The sequence below is a fragment of the Sinohyriopsis cumingii genome, chromosome 7 (genome assembly GCF_028554795.1).
Source record: "Sinohyriopsis cumingii isolate HCF-2022 chromosome 7, ASM2855479v2, whole genome shotgun sequence".
Classification (NCBI taxonomy): domain Eukaryota; kingdom Metazoa; phylum Mollusca; class Bivalvia; order Unionida; family Unionidae; genus Sinohyriopsis; species Sinohyriopsis cumingii.
Window position 1 is genome coordinate 58,701,786 of NC_142967.1, and position 20,051 is coordinate 58,721,836.

The 20,051-nt window shown below is 33.7% G+C and overlaps 1 protein-coding gene across 2 annotated transcripts in view; it reads left to right on the plus strand.

Annotated features, from left to right (window-relative positions):
• Window positions 1-20,051, plus strand: part of LOC149795334 (NACHT domain- and WD repeat-containing protein 1-like) — an 85,479-nt gene that overhangs the window by 20,203 nt on the left and 45,225 nt on the right. For both annotated transcript variants that reach the window (XM_089965105.1, XM_089965106.1), the window contains exons 5-9: window positions 12,247-12,362; window positions 14,445-14,656; window positions 14,945-15,073; window positions 18,343-18,480; window positions 19,701-19,903. In XM_089965105.1, coding sequence (XP_089821231.1) covers window positions 12,247-12,362; window positions 14,445-14,656; window positions 14,945-15,073; window positions 18,343-18,480; window positions 19,701-19,903 — 798 coding nt within the window. The remainder of the gene's footprint in view (window positions 1-12,246; window positions 12,363-14,444; window positions 14,657-14,944; window positions 15,074-18,342; window positions 18,481-19,700; window positions 19,904-20,051) is intronic.

Here is a 20,051-nt window from a genome sequence, read left to right on the forward strand (position 1 = left end):
GAAAGTATTTGCTATGAGGAAAGATTGTGTCAAATTTGTAACGGTAACATCGAAAATGAATTCCATTTTATTACTGCTTGTCCGCTATATGGAGAAAAAACGAAGAAAATATATACCAACCTTTGTATATGAAAATCTAACTTTAGAAAAATTTAGGTACATTATACAAAATGATACTAGTAAAATTCTGATGACTAATTTAACATTGTTTACTATAAAAGCCTTAAAGATTAGAGAAACCGTTTTATCAAAGACTCCTGTTACATAAGACTTTAGATCAATATCACAAATCTTGCTCCTAACAAGTTTTAGGGTTACACTTACATCTGTATGTTAGATTACTGTACAATATATACTTGTCTCTCACCTATGTCCGAAAAAAGCAATAATTATTACTTTCACGTACATTACTTCTCGTAAATACGATGTTCTTTTGTTATGCACTATAACATATTTTTTGTACAAATCATACAGCGAATAACAATCCTTTCAAGAGCACTGGATCCAGCAAGGGATCACGTGTGTCATGGATTGATTAAGATAAATTCAATAACCTGACAACGATTAGTGTGAAACTAATATCTAATTAGCCTGAGCGCTTTTGACTCTTTGATGATTATTTTTCAAAGGCAAATACAAAACATAGACAAGACAAGCAAATAAAACAGAAAAATTGTTATGTTTGCAAAGAATTAAACCTTTAACTTTATTATGTTTCAACTAGTTTATTTCAACTTATTACTGATACTGGAAAATATTTTTATTGACCTAGAAATCGATGAGCCATAACAACATCTGTTATTTTGTGTAAATTTATGTAAGCTTAAATTATATCCCGGATATTTCATTGTTATAGTAGTCATTACAGGCTATTAAGCAAATTTAGAGAATTATTTAAAAGAAAATGTGTCGGCTGCAAAAGATAATTTTATTTGTGTACGGCTGTCTTTTTTCTAGTCTTCTTGGTTTAAACCGCTTGGTTTTAATGTTATAAGGCGGCGTATCCAGTAGGATTCCTTTTCTTTCCTGGTTTGGGAACTCCATTTGGGTTGTGAGCAATTCCAATAAGTGTTATAGCACTGAAAGTGTCGCCAGGGGAGAAGAAGTATTCTGCGACCGGGCTTCTGCACAGCTTCTTTGTCATCCAGTAAGATCTATGAAGGTTGATCCTCTTGTGTAGCTTTTCAGTTTCTCCGACGTACTGAAGGCTACAGATCTTACATTTAATGAGATAAATTACATTCTATGTTTTGCACGTTTTGTTTGGACCATGAACGTTTAGTTTTTCTCTAGTCACTGTGCTAGAAAATGTCATGGTCTCTATCATATGCTGACATGTTTTGCACCTTTTATCGCCACATGGGCCAGATTGACCTGGGTGGTCTTGATTAGTGATTGCCGTTAGCTTCGCCCTGACTAGGATGTCCTTGAGCTTTTTGGTCTCCGGTAGGCTTCAAAAGGTTTATAAAGGAGGATTAACTTTAGTGTGTCCGACGATTCCACGATGGGCCAGTGATTCCCGATGATTTTATCTATTTTAGGGTTGTCTGGATGGTAGGTCAGGATAAATGGTATCCTATCAGCCTTTTCCTTCTTTCCATATTTCGGTAGGTCATAGTGGTTTGTTTGTTCAACCATTTGGGTTGCCTCCGTAATTAGGTCTTTGTCGTAGTCTCGGTAAATTAAATGTTTAGATAGCTCTTCAGACCTTTTCAGGAATGTTCATCGTCGGTGCAAATTCTGCGTATCCTCAGTGCCTGGCATTATGAGTTGTTCCTAATGCAGTGTTTTGGATGACAGCTGCTTGGGAGGAGATACTGGTGTTTGTCGGTTGGTTTCGAGTAGATGTCTGTATTGAGTTTGTTTGCTACCAGTCTGGTTGTTGTGTCCAAGAAAACTTGGTTTGAGTTGGAGACTTCTGCCGTGAATTGTACTGAGGGATGGAAGTTGTTTGCCTTTGATATGAAATCATCCAGACTTTCTCTTCCATGTTGCCACTCAATTTCTATATCATCGATAAAGAGTACCCAGTGGTATGATGTAAGTTCAACCGATGCTAAAAGTTGAACCTCCAGTTTTCCCATAAAAAATAGTAGCATACGAAGGGAACATTTTAGGACACATTTGTGCACCATTCTCCCTTTTTTTTAGCAAGCTTCATGTACGCTTTCCCTTTCGTCCAGAAATTTATATTACGGTTTTTACTTTCGATATCAGTAGATGCTAATATTTTGTTTTGGAAAAAAATTTCAGTTTTAAAATACACTTAGACCTAACATTTCTTAATAATAATAATAATAATAATAATAATAATAATAACACACTGATAAGGCCAAGGATCCTGAATCGCATTTGTTACATTTTAAGGATTTATTAGATTTTCCTGTTTCCTTGCTTGATTATGGGAAATCGATGTTGGGGAAATATTTCTCAACCCGAGAAATTTGCCAATTGCTAGGGGCAAACGTCACAGAATGCAGTGTTGATGAGATTTCATGATGGCATGGTTTAGTTTCGTAATGAGTTCTATTCCGAACCGCGTAAGTGGACATGGACCCAAGCAGTTCCTATTAAAATCTAAATGTGTTGTCTGATTGTGTACCTCCTTGTGAGGTATGTGTGATAGAGGCTGATAATTTGTACAATGGAATAATTGAGAAGGGATTGTTCTGTTACCTGGAGACGCATTTTGTTGTTGCTATGATAAATGGTAAATATGATGTAGAGTTACAGGCGAAATGAAGCGCAAAATCACGATTTGACTGACCTAGTGTTAAGAGTAGGAGAACTAATTCTCTGCATTTGATGTTTGATTTGTATTAATATTTTCACGGCGTGAAGTACTGATGCAACGTTACGCAAATGTAATTAGGAGAAACCATGCAGTTGTGAGGTTGGCAAGCAATTGTGAAGTTGTGATGTAAATGTGTAGTTGTGATATTTGTGGTCATGCATTGATTAGTGAAAACTTGTTTATTATCTGGGCGCTCTGGAATTTCCAGTAGACAAAAATTGTTATTGAGAAGTCCTTGGCAATCCGGGAAAACAAGTGACTTCTAGAAGGATTCACGCCAGGGTCAGATTGGCTTAGTAAAGAGACCCCTTGGGCATATTACAATACATTTTCAAGCAAAAATACAAACAACTATGTCTATTTGTTTCGATTCCCAAAACAAAAAGCAAGAGTATTCAAAATGTTTTCATATTAAAGAAACAAAATCGCCCATATATATATATATATATATATATATATATATATATATATATATATATATATATATATATATATATATATATATATATATATTAACACGTGTAACTATTCCAGCGAAAAGACAACACACATTTTTTTGAAGAACACATACGCGGCAGCCCACGATATGGGTATCCGATCTGTTGGAGAGCGAAACTTGATCCACGTGTTGCTATAAAACATATACCAAAATCAGTTCTCTCAAATGTTAGCTCAACTGCATTTGCAAACAATTTCCCATATAGCCTACTATTCGCAGTGTTTCTACGATTTACAATTGCTGCTAAACTGCAAAGATCTATTTATGATCGATGTATTCTGATCAAAAGATCTAAAATCAAACACATAAGCATCGATATTGATATGCAACGTAAATACAGCCAATATTTCAACCGAAAAACTCTTTCAATTGCTACTGGGTTTTCTGCAATCTCTGGGCGCAGATGGGATTGGTGTCTATGCAATAGATTCTACCAAAGACTACTGCTGTTTAATCTTGCTGTTGCTTGAAATAAGTAAAAGTATCTGTTGATAATTTCCTGTTACTGAGAAAAGAATTTCGGTACATTTTTAATTTTAAATTATGTTTGATCACGCTTTTTATGTCTTTACATAATTTCTTTTTATTGTTATCAGTCCTGAATAAATGAGATTGTCTTCCAATTTACAAAATTATCTGATTGGTATACTTTTTAGAGCGCCTTTGAAAAAGTCGGATAGGAATTTCATTATTTTCATTCAGCTTATTGTCCTGGGATAATCACTAGCGTCGCAGAAATTGTTGTCATCTTCTTTAGACTTAATTGCACGATGAATCTGTGCCAGTTATGAATAGCCTAATTGTATCACTGTATTTGTTTTTCAATTCGTTGTGCTATGACTTGCACATAATTTATAGGGATGTCTCTATCATTGTAACATCACCGAAACCAGATTAGGTAATTTGATTTTCTTGGTTGTTATTCATGCTGGCAAGAACCAAGTCATAGTTAATTATTTTCCAGGGTTCGAGTCTCAGGCTTGGCCAGTCTGGGTATGTGAGAAAGATGCCAGTAGCTTCCCGTGAGTCGGTGGTTTGTGCCGGGTTTTCCCTGTTTTTTTTACACCCCCCCCATATATATATATATATATATATATATATATATATATATATATATATATATATATATATATATATATATATATATATATATATATATATATATATATATATATATCCTATAATGTGCTTAGCAATGGCGATAAAAAACCCAAATCATCATCATCTTGACATTTGCATAGTTCATTTTTGATCTGTAAAACATTTACTGTTGTTCTCTTAGGAAGAGATTGAAATCGTCTTCCAAACAAACAGGTGTTCATCAACTTAAATAAGCCGTTTTCAAAATCTTTGTTGGCAAGCATATCAAACTCGTATAAGATCTCTGTATAATTTCAGCCACATTTGCTGTTCCAACACGGTAACACTGCATTTATTTCAGTTCCAAGCATAATTTCAGGTAAGTCTTTAGCTTTCACGTATTTATTCTTAACATTTTTAATTAAGTTACCCAATAGATTTGCTATCCGTATCATCATGTAACAAGTTATTTTGCAAGGAAGACACGTACTTTTAATATACTTTCTCAGATTGTAATGGTTGTGCCTTTAAATCAAATTGTAGTTATTTCCCAATATCCTCCTAAAACTTTAGTAAGTACCTAAAATCACTATTCTCGGATATTTATTACAAAAGATTTTGTACCCACTTGCCCATATGAAGTTTTTACCAGCATATATTGGCTCATAGACTAAGCACAGATCGTTTTGGTAGCCCGATACACAATGAATAACTTAGGTATTGGCTCATCATACATTCCATCACATTCGATCTTTAAGTTTCGACTGTTTCTTACAAACATGACGAAACTCCTGGACGTTAGACGACAGGCAAGTATTTTTTTTCATGCAATAGTCGCGAGAATCACCTATATGCGGGAAGGTTGAGATGTGACGTCATATCATGTACATATTGATAGTCAACAATTGATATGTTTGGATTATTTAGAGATGAGTAGAATTTTTCTTTGGATAGAGTGTCTGTTTCATTAAACTTTTCAAGGTTACATATGTATTCATATGGGTGTATTTCTTTCATCAAATATGTTGGTGTTGTTGCCCCCCCCCCCAATGTTTACACTGTGTAACAGGATAGAAACCGAATGGAGTTTGGATCAGGTGAATACATGGAAGCGAAGAAAGAAAGACATTTATGATATGAAGTATGTGAGTCTCAAAACATTGAACATAGATATTAATGTAACAATGAAATGTGAAAAAAAAGATACAACAGCAAACACATATACTCTAATAATGAACGGCCTTACTACAACAAAATTGGGGTCCCATTCTGGATACGAATTTCCCTACAATATTTTAGAAAACTTTGTTTTTGAATTTTAAATTCACTTTGTTTTGGAATGTTCTACTTCCCAGTTATTATTTCATATATCTGACAAATCTATAGTGAAACCAACAAGCTTACACAATGTCATTTAAAGTGGAGAACTTTATTGTAAATCCTACTCAGGAAAGGTTAGAGTTCTTAGAAAAGGATTAAGTACTCCAGCTTGCCAGACAATATGATCTCTTTGAGTCGAAGGCATCTTTAATGAAGTAATAAATAAGAATATTTTGGTCAAATATTTAGTGAAAAAAATATTTTTGAATAAAAGTGCCTTGAGTTTGATTAGTAAGTTTCTATCTGATCTAACTTGAAAGATATGGGATTGAAATTAAAACACAAGACAAAATAGAGTTAAATAGGCTTGAGTTGCAGAAAGAGGAAAGAGAGAGAGACAATTGCAGTTGCAGAAAGAAGAGGTAGGTTAATGCAAATGCATGGAGTAAAAGAATAAAGGGAACTTAATTAATTTAGATTAAAAGAATTAGAAATGGCAGGTGGACTAGTCCCCCGACATACAAGTTCAGTTTTTGATGTTACCATAAATATTAGGTTAAATACAACGTTTAGAGAAAGAGACGTAGATGAATATTTTCCTCCTTTTGAAAATAAAAATCCTGAAAAATCAAAATGGCCAAAAGAGCATTGGACTCTACTATTCCAAAGTATGCTAAATGACAGAGCTCGTGCTATTTACATTTCACTGTCAGTAAAACAGAGAGCAGATTATGATTTGGTTAAGGAATATTTCTTGAAGGGTTATGAGTTAGTACCTGAGGCAGATCTACAAAGTTTTAGGAAGTATAGAAAATTAACTGACTAAAACTATGTCGAATTTGCATAGGATAAAACAATTTAATAGGCGGTGCTCTTCTAGAAAGGTTGCTAAAGATTAAAATAACCTTAGACAACTCATATGGTTTTAAGGAGTCACGATACTTATTGTATGGAAAAATGGGAACCAGTCTGGAAATGGATGAATATAAAATGTAACATGTATGAGTTTGGCTGGCCAGGATTGGTTGACAGTGAAAGTTGTTTTTTTTTAGGAAAAAGAATCTATTGTGAGCTTATTATAGTTGTAACTGAAAAAAAAAAATAGAGACATTGGTTTATTGATGGAATTGCAGTCCCTTAACAGTCCTGAGTTTGGAACACTCATTACTGAAATTAGCATCTGACTCTTTGGTGCAGAATTGAAAGCACATGTTTCAATCACATGTAGGTCCAGAAAATGCCACAGCTCATACCCTCTTCTCTACACAGAATATGTCACCCAGGTTTCATCGATACTGATAAATTTAGGTTTGATCATGAGCACTCAGAAATGTAAAGTTATTGAATTTTTAATATTATGGTGTTTTTATAGGTTTACTATGGGACTGAATTAGTACCGCGAGTCCTGAAGAGTTCAAGAATTCCATCCATAGTAATATCAAGATCTATCTTGATAAAAAGGTGGAAACTTTGGAAGAGGCTGCGCGAACAGCTGATGGTTATTCCTTGACACATTAAGTTTCGTTTGTCAATAAGTCTTCCACTCAGCAGTCTGCTGGTAAAAAGTCATTTCAGCCTCATACGAACACTTCCAAGACTCAAACTAGCACAACTTTTAGAAATCAAGTTTCTGATAAGACTGATCAGACATTCTTATCTCTTCCAAGGTGCACATAGCTCCAGCAGAAAGGGAACACTATTTCTGATTGCTACAAATTGGAAAATAAGTAACAGAGTCAAAGTAAATCCATTCCAACTGCTCTTATTTCTAGCAGGTCAAGGTCATGGTCATGTATTGAAAGCAATAAATTTATTGAGTCAAACAAATCCGAGTCTGATTTTATTATGGATAATTATGAACCAAAAATGTTGAAATGTTTTATATCACTTAAGGGTCACATGAGCTTCTTGAAGTCATTTATTCAGGTACTTTGCCTATTTTTTTAGAAGTCTTTTTTTTAATGAAAGTATTCTTATTCATGGTGTAGAATGAGGCTTTGTTAATGATCTTCTCCATTGTGTTAATTTGTGGTCAGACTTAGTCTCAGGACTCGTGACAGCCGGAACAGTGTAGCCTTTACCCATCGATGATATTCATTTATAAGTTGTCAAAGACCTAGCTGGATATATGGTTGTGGTTAATACATTTGTAATCGACAAGACTTGTTTGGATCAGAAAGTCGATCGTATTGAAAATGAAATCCTAATTTATTCCCAGCTTGTGACATTACCAGACTGTGGAAAGATAGCTCTTGAGACTGATGTTGATCAGGAAATTATTTTTTAGCTGCCTCATGTATTGTTCAGACTTTCGATGAAGTTACTGGGATAGTTCAGTCGAAAGGTATTGATCACATTGATCTCTTTTAAGTACTCATTCTCTTTATTCTAATCAGGCTGACAAACAGTAATCACACATTGTCGAACAGGAAAATGATCCTGAGATCTCCTGTATGTTTCAAAGAGCTATTAGTGAAACTGGAGACCACCTGAAGTACTAGTTGGTAACGAGTGGTCAATGAATTATCAAATTATTGTTCCTAAATTGTATAGACAGGAAATTCTTAGTCTAGACGATGAAACTCCTTTGAATCGTCATTTAGGGGTCATTAAGACTAATCATAAGATCTTTTGAATCATTTGTGCTGGCTAGAAATTCAACGTAATGTTTGTAAATACTGTAGATCTTGTTACACTCGTGAAATGGTAGGAAAATCCAATCAGAATATACCTAAGGCTCATCTCAACCTATTCCTACATTGACGAACCATTTAGCAAAACAATGCTAGACTGTGTCGGTCGCTTGCTTATACAATACCAAGTCAGGCAACAAATACTTGTTGACTATAATGTGTGCGTCCACAAGATACTCAGAGGCAATTCATTTGAAGAATATCAAAACTAAAACCATATTAAAAGCTTTGATGATTTTTTAAAATAACATTTTGGCTTTCCCAAATCTGTTCAATCTGAGCAGGGGTCAAATTTTATGTCTTGAATTTTCGATCAAGTTATGCATGAATTAGTCATGCAGCAATTAAAGTCTTCTGCCTATCGTCCTGAAAGCCAAGGAGCTTTAGAAAGATTTCATCGAACTTTGAAAAATATTATTCGGCCATATTGTTTTGATACCGGAAAAGATTGTAACAAATCAGTTCAATAATCTTTAGGATCTATTCTCTCTGAATTTGGTTTTGGACAGACAGTCCGTGGATCATTGAAATTGTTAAACGATAAACTTCTTTCCAGTGCAGATTCAGAAATTAATCTTCTCGACTATGTTCCTAATATACAATATAAGTTGTGAAAGGCTTGCAAACTTGCAAGAACTGATTTTGCTCTACTCAGTCAAAAATGAAATTAAGGTATGACTAAAATACAAGCCAAAAAGTTTTCAGCCTGCATATAGAGTTCTGGTTTTCTTGTCCTTAACTCAAAATCCTATTCAGGCTAAGTATGGTCCTTATAGAATTGATAAAGAAAGCAAGTGATTTAAATTATATCAATTTGACTCCTGTGAGGTGAAAGCTAAACAACTTTGCCATATAAATATTTTAAAGGTGTATCTTGATAGAGATAGCCATGTTACTCATGGAATCAATTTAGTCGAACCTGTCCCACTCATTGAGGATTTAAGTGATGGAATGAAATCTGGCTGTGACTTTTGAGTAACCAATGGTCTGAAATAAAAAATTATGATTAATCTGAAGCAGAAGCGTTCACATCTTTATCCACAAGAAAAGAATGAACTAAAACAACTATTATTTGAATATGATAACTTGTTTTCAGATATTCCTACACGAACAAATAAAAGCAACCATTACCTTGAAATTGTAAATTCCGCACCTGGTTGAATAAAGAAATTCAATATTTGTTGGAGAATTATTTCACATAACCGAGTAAAAGTGACTGGAGTTCACCATGCATTATTGTACCGAAAGCAGATAATACTTTCCGTATGTGAACCGACTATAGAAAAGTAAACAGTGTGACCAAAACAGATTTATTTCCATTGCCAAGAATCGATGATTTCATTCATGAAATTGGAAATGCAAAATGCGTCACAAGGTTTGACCTTTTGAAAGAATTCTTGCAAATTCCACCGACGGAAAGGGCAAACAAAATTCGACATTCGTAACTCGAGATGGACTTTATCAAAATAAAGTAATGTCGTTTGGGATGAAAGATTTACCCTGTACTTTTCAAAGTGTAATGAACTTTGTTATATCTGGTCTAGATAATTGTAATGCTTACATCGTTGTTGTCATCATCAACAACGACACATGGAAATATCACTTAGAGACGAAACGGATTTTTTTAAAATAGAGGTTGTGATGCAAATTGGACAATTAATTAGAGTAAAAGTGAGTTTTGCCGTGCTTGTGTAACATTTCTAAGGTTAAGGCTACCTCTGAATTCCGTGTGCCTATCAGTAAAAGGCAGATGATGCGATTTAGGGCATGGCTGGATACTATCGGAAATTTTGTAGAACCCCTGACAAATTTAATTGTAAGAAAGCCAAGCTTCATTGGTTTGAAAAATATCAGGAGGCTTTTGATAAGTTAAAAGACATTTAAGAGTGCACCAGTTCTTCCATGTACAAATTTCAGTCAATCATTTAAAGTGTATGTTGATGCAAGTGATGTTTGGGTTAGTGGAATATTACTTCAAGAAGACAAAAATGGTGTAGATCATTCAGCTAGCTATTTTATTAAACAATTAAATACGTGCCAGAGAAACTATTCCACAAACGAGAACAAATGTTTGGCTTTGATACTGGCTTAGCAACACTTTGAAGTGTATATTTTTTCAGCTCCTTCTCCTATTATTATATTCAGTCATCACAAACCCCATACTTTCAGTGGCAAGGTTAAAAACAAAAATCAGAAATTATTAAGGTAGAGTTTGATCTGTTGTTGTTGTAGGGTTTAACGCCATTTTTCAGCACAGGATAGGCTATACATGGCGGCCAGTATTAATGGTGGAGGAAGAACCCGAGAAAACCCCAGAAAGAACTACCGACCCACGAGAAGCTACTGGCAAGCTTTTTCACATACCCACATTAGCCGAATCCGAGACTCGAACCCACGCAGACAGAAGGTAGAGTTTGGTGTTGCAGGAATACCATACTGACATCAGGTACATCAAGGAAAAAGGTAATATAATTGCGAATGCACTTTAACGTGTAAAGAAGTATTATATTGCTTCATGTATATTTTGTGTTATTCATAAGAATTCTTCTTATGTAGTGTTTAATCACATGTACATCTGACTACTAGATAAAAGAAAGCTTTAATATACAAAGCTTTCTTTAGGTGTTACCTATATTTAATTTGTATTTGTTAGTTTCTTCTCCATGATTATAAGTTATAATTGTATTTTCTACTTGATCTTGTCCAAAATCAAGTTCATGTTGTACCTGATCAATAATTGTTAGTTTTGTAAAGAAATACCAGAACTAACATTGTCTCTATTAGTGTGGGTTACATATTAGGATCATTATCGTTAGAAGTAAACATATTTATTTGAGTCTGGGTAATGGCTATTGGAATTTCGCCATAAAAATGCCTAGCTTACCTAATAGTTACCATATCCTATATCATAATTTTGGTAACAGATTTTATCTTGCCGAGGACTTGGAATGTTCTAGAATGGAAAATTACGTTAAGTCTCTGCATTTCCAGAAAATGTTAATGGTAACGTATTTCAAGTAGAGGGACTTATAATATTGTTCATCTAGACAAAACTTATTTGTACTCTAAGATCTTGAAGCAGAATTAATAGTATCGTTGTTGTGTTCAGTAATTCATTTGGGCTGGAATATTTTTATTCAAATTATTTATTCACTGGAAATACAAATTACTCTAAATTATATTCTTGGACAGAAACATTTATTTGGAAGGATAGTGAATTTAGAGAAAGACATCTTGGATTATATTATTGTGATTAACTGGATACTGTTAACATAGCATCACACTTCAGGCTATTTTAGTATCAAGATTATAGGCACATCAACGACTTCAGCGCTGAATCGTATTTCGAATAACCTTAGAATTTTATTAGAACTTTGTTTGTTAGGACTGGTGATAGACCTTTTTGGACCCTTTATGATTTAATTCGCAATACCATAACTCTTATTTAAATGTTCGATTATATATATATATATATATATATATATATATATATATATATATATATATATATATATATATATATATATATATATATCAGACAATAGCAATAATGAAATATGCGGCAGGAGTTCGCTCGTTCGATACTGGCTAAGATTTGAGTTTACTGGTTTAGGTTTTAGTTGCTACTTTGATTAGTACTTGTAACGCCAGTTTAACTTCTTTCATGCACTGATAATTTGATAGAAGTTCAGAAAAGAAAACACTAACCTGTCTTATTACTTTTGAAACTATTCTTTCTTAAGGCAATTATTTGTTTTGAGCTTTTCTTTATGAATTCATTCTTACCTTCATCACTTCGTCATGAGTATTGGTTTCCTAGACAAAGTCTGGCTGAAATGCTATATTTGTGCTCTTTTCAGACTCTTCTGTCGCACAAGTATGGGTACAATGCCTTCCCGCGGACAATACAAGCTGAAGAATTTGATAAGATCGTGTCCAAAATAGAACGCGAGGAAGATCTCCTCCTGTTTAAAAAGTTAGTCTTCTCTTGAATTCACATTCTTAAGGGTTTGTAAGGAACCTTTGGAGAGGAATTGTCAAAGACTTTAATTTCAAATCACTTGTCCTTATCGGTGGAAGATAGTCTGCCCCTTTGTCTAATATTCTGGTTTCCATAGTATCATTTTCTATATCATTTCGTCCCCCCCCCCAATCCCTCCACTATTTTTCTCCATTACTCTTTCTGCAGAATAAATGACTGTTCTAAATTTGAAGCAAATAAAATATTTCGGCTTGAAGGAAAATACCAGACATTGCCCATCCTCTGCGGAGTTTATATGGAAAGAAAAATAACAATTAGAAACAAACCTACAGAAATGTTTGTGAATAACAAATCCTACAACTTATGGAAAAGTTGTAGCTATGGTTAGGAAGAGACAATTGTTTTCCTTAAAAAAAACATATACTGAGTAAGAAATACAACCATATGTCACTCTCAAAAGAAAGTATTTGCAAAACTAACATTGCCGCTGTTAAAGAAATCGGTGACTTGCTTCTTAAAAAATAAACACCAGATTCTTTTTAAAAAAGAATATTTGCCAGAATAATTGTTTGAAGTTTTTTACTTTTTGCTAAATCAACACACAAAAAAATGGACTCAAGCGCTGATTCCCGAAGTGGGAGGTGCAGATGAACCTCGAAAACTCCTTCCCCTAAGCATAAGCGCAAAAAAAACCAGGAAGCTTTTTAGATTAAGGTTTCTTTTCATTTGTTTGTTTCTCGGCTATCTACATATATTTTTTTATACATATGTTATCTGTTTTGATAACATTAATTATCGGCATATGGTTTAAGGTGCAAACAGAGGCTGAAAGAAAAAAAGAAACATGCTTTCCTTAAAATATTCCACATTTTATTTTACCTTAGTTATGATTACTCTCAAGTTGGAAAATTATATTTGAAGCAAGTATAAATTTCCCAGGAGCAAGTTGAATTTCCCTGGAGCAAGTTGAATTTCCCAGTCATCTTGCTCTGAGCATATGAATTTTATAAAGTTATAAAGCTCTGTTTTTGATATATTGGAGCTGATTTGCAATGACAAATGAAGGCGTTTATTTAAATTGATAATTGTGTGAAAGAAAACAAGACTAGTCAGAGTAAAACATATCTACAAAGGACACAAAACAGACCACTTAAATTTGTCCCTGTATGCCTGTGTAGCTTATATATAGGTTTAGAGGGCAAATTTTTTGCCGGGAAAATGGTGAAATATGGAATAATGAAAATACGAAATTAATGAAAGTAAGAGTGTGTCCTATAACCTCGAAAGTTAGGTAACGGTTACCAGAATGTAGTAAGAAGTTGAAATTCTTTCAAGACATCCGGATATCCGATTTGAGTCAGTTAGGTACCATTGTTCTTGAGATATCTTGCTTACATGCGTAGTAGACCGCATTCAGTCATACACCGTTATAAATACAACAACTGCATAGAAAAAGTGAGAGCGTAAGCTTGAAAGTTTGCTTAAAGTCAGGAAATGCTAACATGTTTTGGAATTCCCGTATGGAATCTGCATCTGCTTATTCATGTTAATCACATTTGGATTAAATCATACCGGAGATATCATGTGTACATGCTGATATCCATTACTTGTTTAGAAATCAACTCCTTCGCCAAACATAAAGCACACTCTTTGACTAAAATTTAAGTCAATCAGAACAGCTTAATCAGGCCTAGAAACCGTTCCAACATCAAAAGTTGAACGAATCATTGCACACTTGCTGACAACTGTGTTTCACATATCATCTAGACAAATTAAACCATATTGAAGATATCTTGCTGCTGATTTCGATCACTTAACTCAAAGAAGCACCCGATGGGGTTCAAAATAAATTTGTAACCACAAGAACTTAGTTGGGACTTGGGATCCACATCAGATATCTAAATATCTAATTTGGTCTAGTTTAGCTCAATGGTTTTTGAGATATCAAGCGCAAGTGTCAACACAAGACAAGTATGTTATCTTTTGGTGGGGATGGAGGGAGGGAGTTTGATATACTTGCAATGAGAAACTGAAATATATCGTTTCAAGAGTATTTGATAAATTTCGTTCTTGAAGGTGGTATCATAGAGACGATAATGCTCTGACACCTGTGTACGTGCTCGATCCCATTAGCGTCCATCTGGGTGACTTCACTAGTAGAAACGAAACTCTACAGAAAAAGGCAAGTACCAAATGGTGGGATGAACGCGAAAGAATGCTGAGGGCGCTAGAGGAGAGTTCTAAGAAAATATTTGAAGAAACTACGGCCAGAAAATATGTCATGTCGGGTAGGCATATACTTTTTGCCGTTTCTTTATCAACAATCGTAAAGTTTTAGTTTCAGTTTTTAAATGACATTTTATTCCATGAGTAGGAAACTAAAGAACCGATAACCAGTATCATTTTCAATATCCTTGTTTCTAACTGTTAAGATGAAAGTGTAATCTTCAAGATTAATAATAAAGAAATGACATTCTCAACTGCTTTATATTTCAAACATGAATTGAATCTGTGTCATTTATTTGAACAAACACGTATACCATGCTGTTGTAAACAAAAATAAATATTTCAAACAGTGACTGAGGTTGAGATCACAGAAGGATTGCTTTCCATTGAAAACAGAGATAAACACTGCATTTGGGTGAAGCGGACCATCAAAGACATTGAAAAGCAACAATACTCTAAAACGCTGTCTCGCTATACAGGTATTATATATATATATATATTGGAGAGCCATTTATGATAAATTATTATCCTATCCACTATGTCACACATAGAAAGAAAATAAAGGAGAGATGAAAAGAACGCCTAGCATATTAGGATCCCTACTGAATGCCGTTGAACTTACAATGTCGCAAACAAAATCGTCCCATCGTTCGTTTACAAATTCTCTTCCCATGCAAGCTTCGATTTCTTTCAATGAAAACTTTATACAACAAGTGCTACCCTTGGGATATATACAGCTGAGTTAGAAACCTATTTCTATCTATAGTAACTTGCGACATATATTGCTATCTTTATGGCCTGGTTAGTATCTGGAACATTGTTCTGTTATAATCTCTGTCGTCCAGGTTTTATTTAAAAAATTTTGATCACGACTATATGCATTGACTAATAATGCTAGTGGTTATATCAAATATGAAATTATGAAAATATGAGCTGAACACTGATCGGAGGGTTTACGCTGATCTCGCTGCGCTCGTATATCAGTTAGGGTAAAGCATTTTCTTTACGGCTTCATAATTTCAATCACTTGTTGTTTACAATTGTCATGTACTTTCTATAGTTAAACAATTGATTTTCTTAACTCTCGTTTCTTTACTTTTCTTACATTACTTAATATACTCTGGATTAAGATATTAGTAATCATGGATATCGTATTTGGAATTCTAAGAAATAACTTTACAGATGGAATTAGGAACCTCTAATTACATAGAACATGTTTAGTTTTGTATAAAAGGTAAAAGGGTGAAAGTTTGGGTGGCCAAGAGGCCAAGATTTTTTCAAAAATTTTGCTCAAAATTATAATTGTGGACTGTTGTAGTAATTTATACACGAATTTTATTTAGCAGGGCCATGATGGCTTAAAAATATAGATAATAACATAGTGACCAAAGGTTTTAAAACATTGGCTGGATACCATGGTTTGCTAATGAAATAGGCCAATCATTCCACACACACACACACACACACACGATTATATTGTTATGTATATTTCAATTGCATTCTTTTAGTTAGTATTTCGTTTATATTTTCTATTTCATTATATGTGATATTGTATGTTGGACTTGACGATGTCCAAAATCAAATACCTTTCCTACCTGACCTGAATGATTCATTTTGGTTTTGTAGTAAACACGTCTATCTCAATTCGAGTCTTGAACTTTGAAAATTCCCTATGAATTGCGGGGTCTACATGTTGTTTACAGCACATTTTATATTACAATATTAATAGGCTTGCAATTATAACTAAGATTTTATCCTGTAAACATTATGAACCTTTTGGAAGGTTATTTTCCGTTAGGTAATGTTTTTTTTTTTTTTACAAAATTCTTTTTGTGACCTGAGGAAAAGTGAAAGACTATATTATCTTGGTAGTGGAAAAGTTATTTAATTCAAGTCATCCTTCTCTAGAAATACAATGTGCTCTTCAAAAATAACATTCTTGGAAATAGAGACTTGAATATATAGTGAAACTTCAAATAAGGATTTAATTCTTGGATTGTATTATTGTGTATTATTATCCAACAAAAGACCGTTGACACATCAGCATTATACAGGCCACCACAGACACGTCAGCATCTTTAGCATTGGATTTAATACGAATTTCCATTTAAGTTTATTCAGAACTTTATTCAGTAGAACTTGTGTCTGTAATTCAAGGATTATTTGAGATTTAATTCGCAATACCGTAAGTTCCTTTTCTTACATTTTTATTTTGTATTCTACGGAAACACATTATTTTTTGAATTTTACAAAGCTTGTTGCTTCTCCCTCTTTTCTATCACTTATTTTAAGACCACAGATTCGTAATAATGTGTGCGTTTGTGTATATAGTCAGGTCACAATAAGCAATTTCCATATAAAAAACAAACGTATTACCTAATGGAAAATAACCTTGCAGAAGGTTCAAAATGTTTTCAAGATAAAATCCCAGTTTTGATTAGAATATAAAATAGGATAAACACAATATCCATGACTCAGGCAAAGATAATAATCCTAACAGTTATCCATACTCATAGAACACATATTTAACTATGTATTAGTTCTTTACAAAATTTATTTAAAAAAATCAATGATGCATGTCAGGTAGAAAATTGAATTTAATATTGGGCAAAGTCAAGTTCATCATTCAATTATCTATAGTATCTAATGAAATAAAAATTTTTTTAAGAAACAATGCAATTGAAATGTACCTAACTATATATATATAGTAACAGATAAGAAGAAAAACCGACAAGTGTTCTAAAATTTAACTAGCAATTTAGTTATCAAAGATATAATTGAAAATGTGAGAGGAACTTACAATATTTAGCAGTGAATCCAAGCTAGTCCTTATAAAGGTCTCTGAAAGTCCTAAAAGAAAGAAAAGTTCAATATAAAGTTCAATACAGGACATGTCCTGGCCCTCCAAGAACCATGATGTTGTCAAGTTGGCGCTGTCCAGAATTCCTCTGAGTAATTTATAACAGTTCCAGAATAATATTATAGTATTATAGTCCAAATAATGCACACTTTCTATTTCCACCAAACAGTCCAAACAAATGTTTTTCCTCTCGAATAGTATCTAAGTACAACATAAAACACGTCTGTAGACTTACACCAGGAACACAATAAGTGCGAACGACTGCAAAATGTGGAATGAAACTGACTGCTTAAGTTTCTCCTTATATACATCGTATATTACGACAGTACTTCGCGATAAACCACACGTGACAGCATACATTATTCATTTTGCGTCGAGTTGGGTTTATTCAGGAGACCTGGCGCAACCAATGGGAATTTATAGAATTATTCTCGAAGCATCAGTCACTAAGAAACTACGCCATAGGCGCAATTTAAGTCTTATTATTAAGATTATTATTAGTAGTAATTGTCAACACATACTTAAACATCTGTTTATAGATCATGTGCAATATTATACTCCTTAACAAATTCAAGTCACGTAGGCCTATAATAACTAAATATATTTGTACACATTACAGCCATGACTAAGAAAATAAGAATTATAAAAATTAGATACAAGCATGTACCAGGAGTTACAAAAATATATCTAATTGTCTATAAATCTGATTCCGCATATACAAGTAGTGAGTAAGAGGTAGGGATCTCATTTAAGGATATATCTAAATATTTATTATGTTTTTAGATCAAATAAACTTAGTGAGCAAGAATGCTATTCTATTGTACCATTTATCAATTAATTTTTGAAGTCATGAAAGGGTGGTGAATAAGAGTAATTTTCTGTTGTAAGAATGCGCCAAGGAAGAAAAAGAGAACGAAAAGGTAATGAGGTCACAAAACTTGCTGCGAACATTGAAGGAAGAGAAAATGGATAAAAGCCTACCCAATTCTAGGATATTGTCTTACACAATAGATTGGGATAAGGAGGGTATGTATTTGTGTCTGTAAACTTTTGTTCCACTGTGCATTGGTTTGTCTGTCTGCACGCAGGAAAGGATGCTTGCATCCAGTCATAATAAGGAATCATTTCTCGATTACATTTCTGGCAAAGTCAATAACGTTCTAGATGCACAGGATGTCGGCATATTTTTAAGCTCTTCGCCCGTGAAAGCAACATTTATCTGTATCTGATACATTGTTCAGTCAATACTGATTATTAAGCAAGATGACAGTCAGTTCAAGGCGACTCGAAACGTTGACAGATGTTAGAATGTCTGGATTTAATTTGGATATAATTCGATCTTATATGAATAAATACACGCTTTAGCAGTATATCAGGATAATTTTCGCTGGATTATGCAATGATCATTATTGATTATCTTGCTAAAATGGAAAGCAGTAGGTTCTCAGAGTAAGTTTCATTCTCATAATTTGAATTAATCTTCATAGTTTGCCAAATAGTTTGACGTGTTGTTCTGTGTGATTTCGGCTTATGGCAACATTTTACTGTTAAATAAAAGTAATACAGGCAGACAGGATGCGTCTTAGTGACTATACAACTATTCCATGAAAGCAACTTTCGAAGCCCGAGCTATTGAGCAGAATGTTCGAAATTAGCAATATCTATTAAACTGATCAGTGAAATATATATATCGCGTTTCCTTGTGTTTGAAGTCATTAAATTGGCACAAGGCTATAAAAGCATTTTCTTTTAATTTTTCTGTGGTATGATGCTCTTAATATTGAAAGAAAATTAACATTAAAAAGTAATGATACAGCGAAAATTTTAAAGTGGTTATTGTACGATTGGTCAGACATAATATGAGTGGTTATGAAAAGAAAACTATTCTTAATACATACTTATTGTGTGGTGCAGTTGCATACGGAAATTGAAGAAGAAAATTATAAGAAATGATGCGGAAAACAATCCTATTAAAAGAATCACCACCGTAAGACTTGCAAACTTTCAAGTGCATGCATGTTCCAGAAATCAATTTACCCTGCTATTTTTGGTCAGTTATTTTATCAGTTTTAGCTGTTACATAACTTCAGTTCAAGACGGTTGCGCCTCTTTATAACTAATTAAAGACTTTGCAATCTACTTTCAAAAGTGATATTAATTACATCTCGAGAAATAAATGCAATGTAACTACAAATAAATACGGACACACGCATTTGTATAATTATGCACTTACATACTGATATCAGGGGTAACGAAGGAGAAGAAAGAACATTGTGAATACTTAAAGAAGATGAACGACGACTTTGTAGCCAAAATGAAAGAAATGATTAATACGGCCGTGAATGAGAGGGCGCAGAAAGAGGATCCGTTAATAGAGGAGGTATATCGACATGTCCGTGTCTGCCAAACAAAAACTGATACCTTCCATGGACAGGAGGAGAGCATCAAGGTAAACTATTCATTCTCTAATGCATTGCTATTATTATGCAGCTTTCATATGATCTCCAATATATAACACGAATCAGTATAATTACTTTAATATCATCGTAAAGTCATATTAAACACGCACGATGTGACCCTATGAAGACATTCTTCGT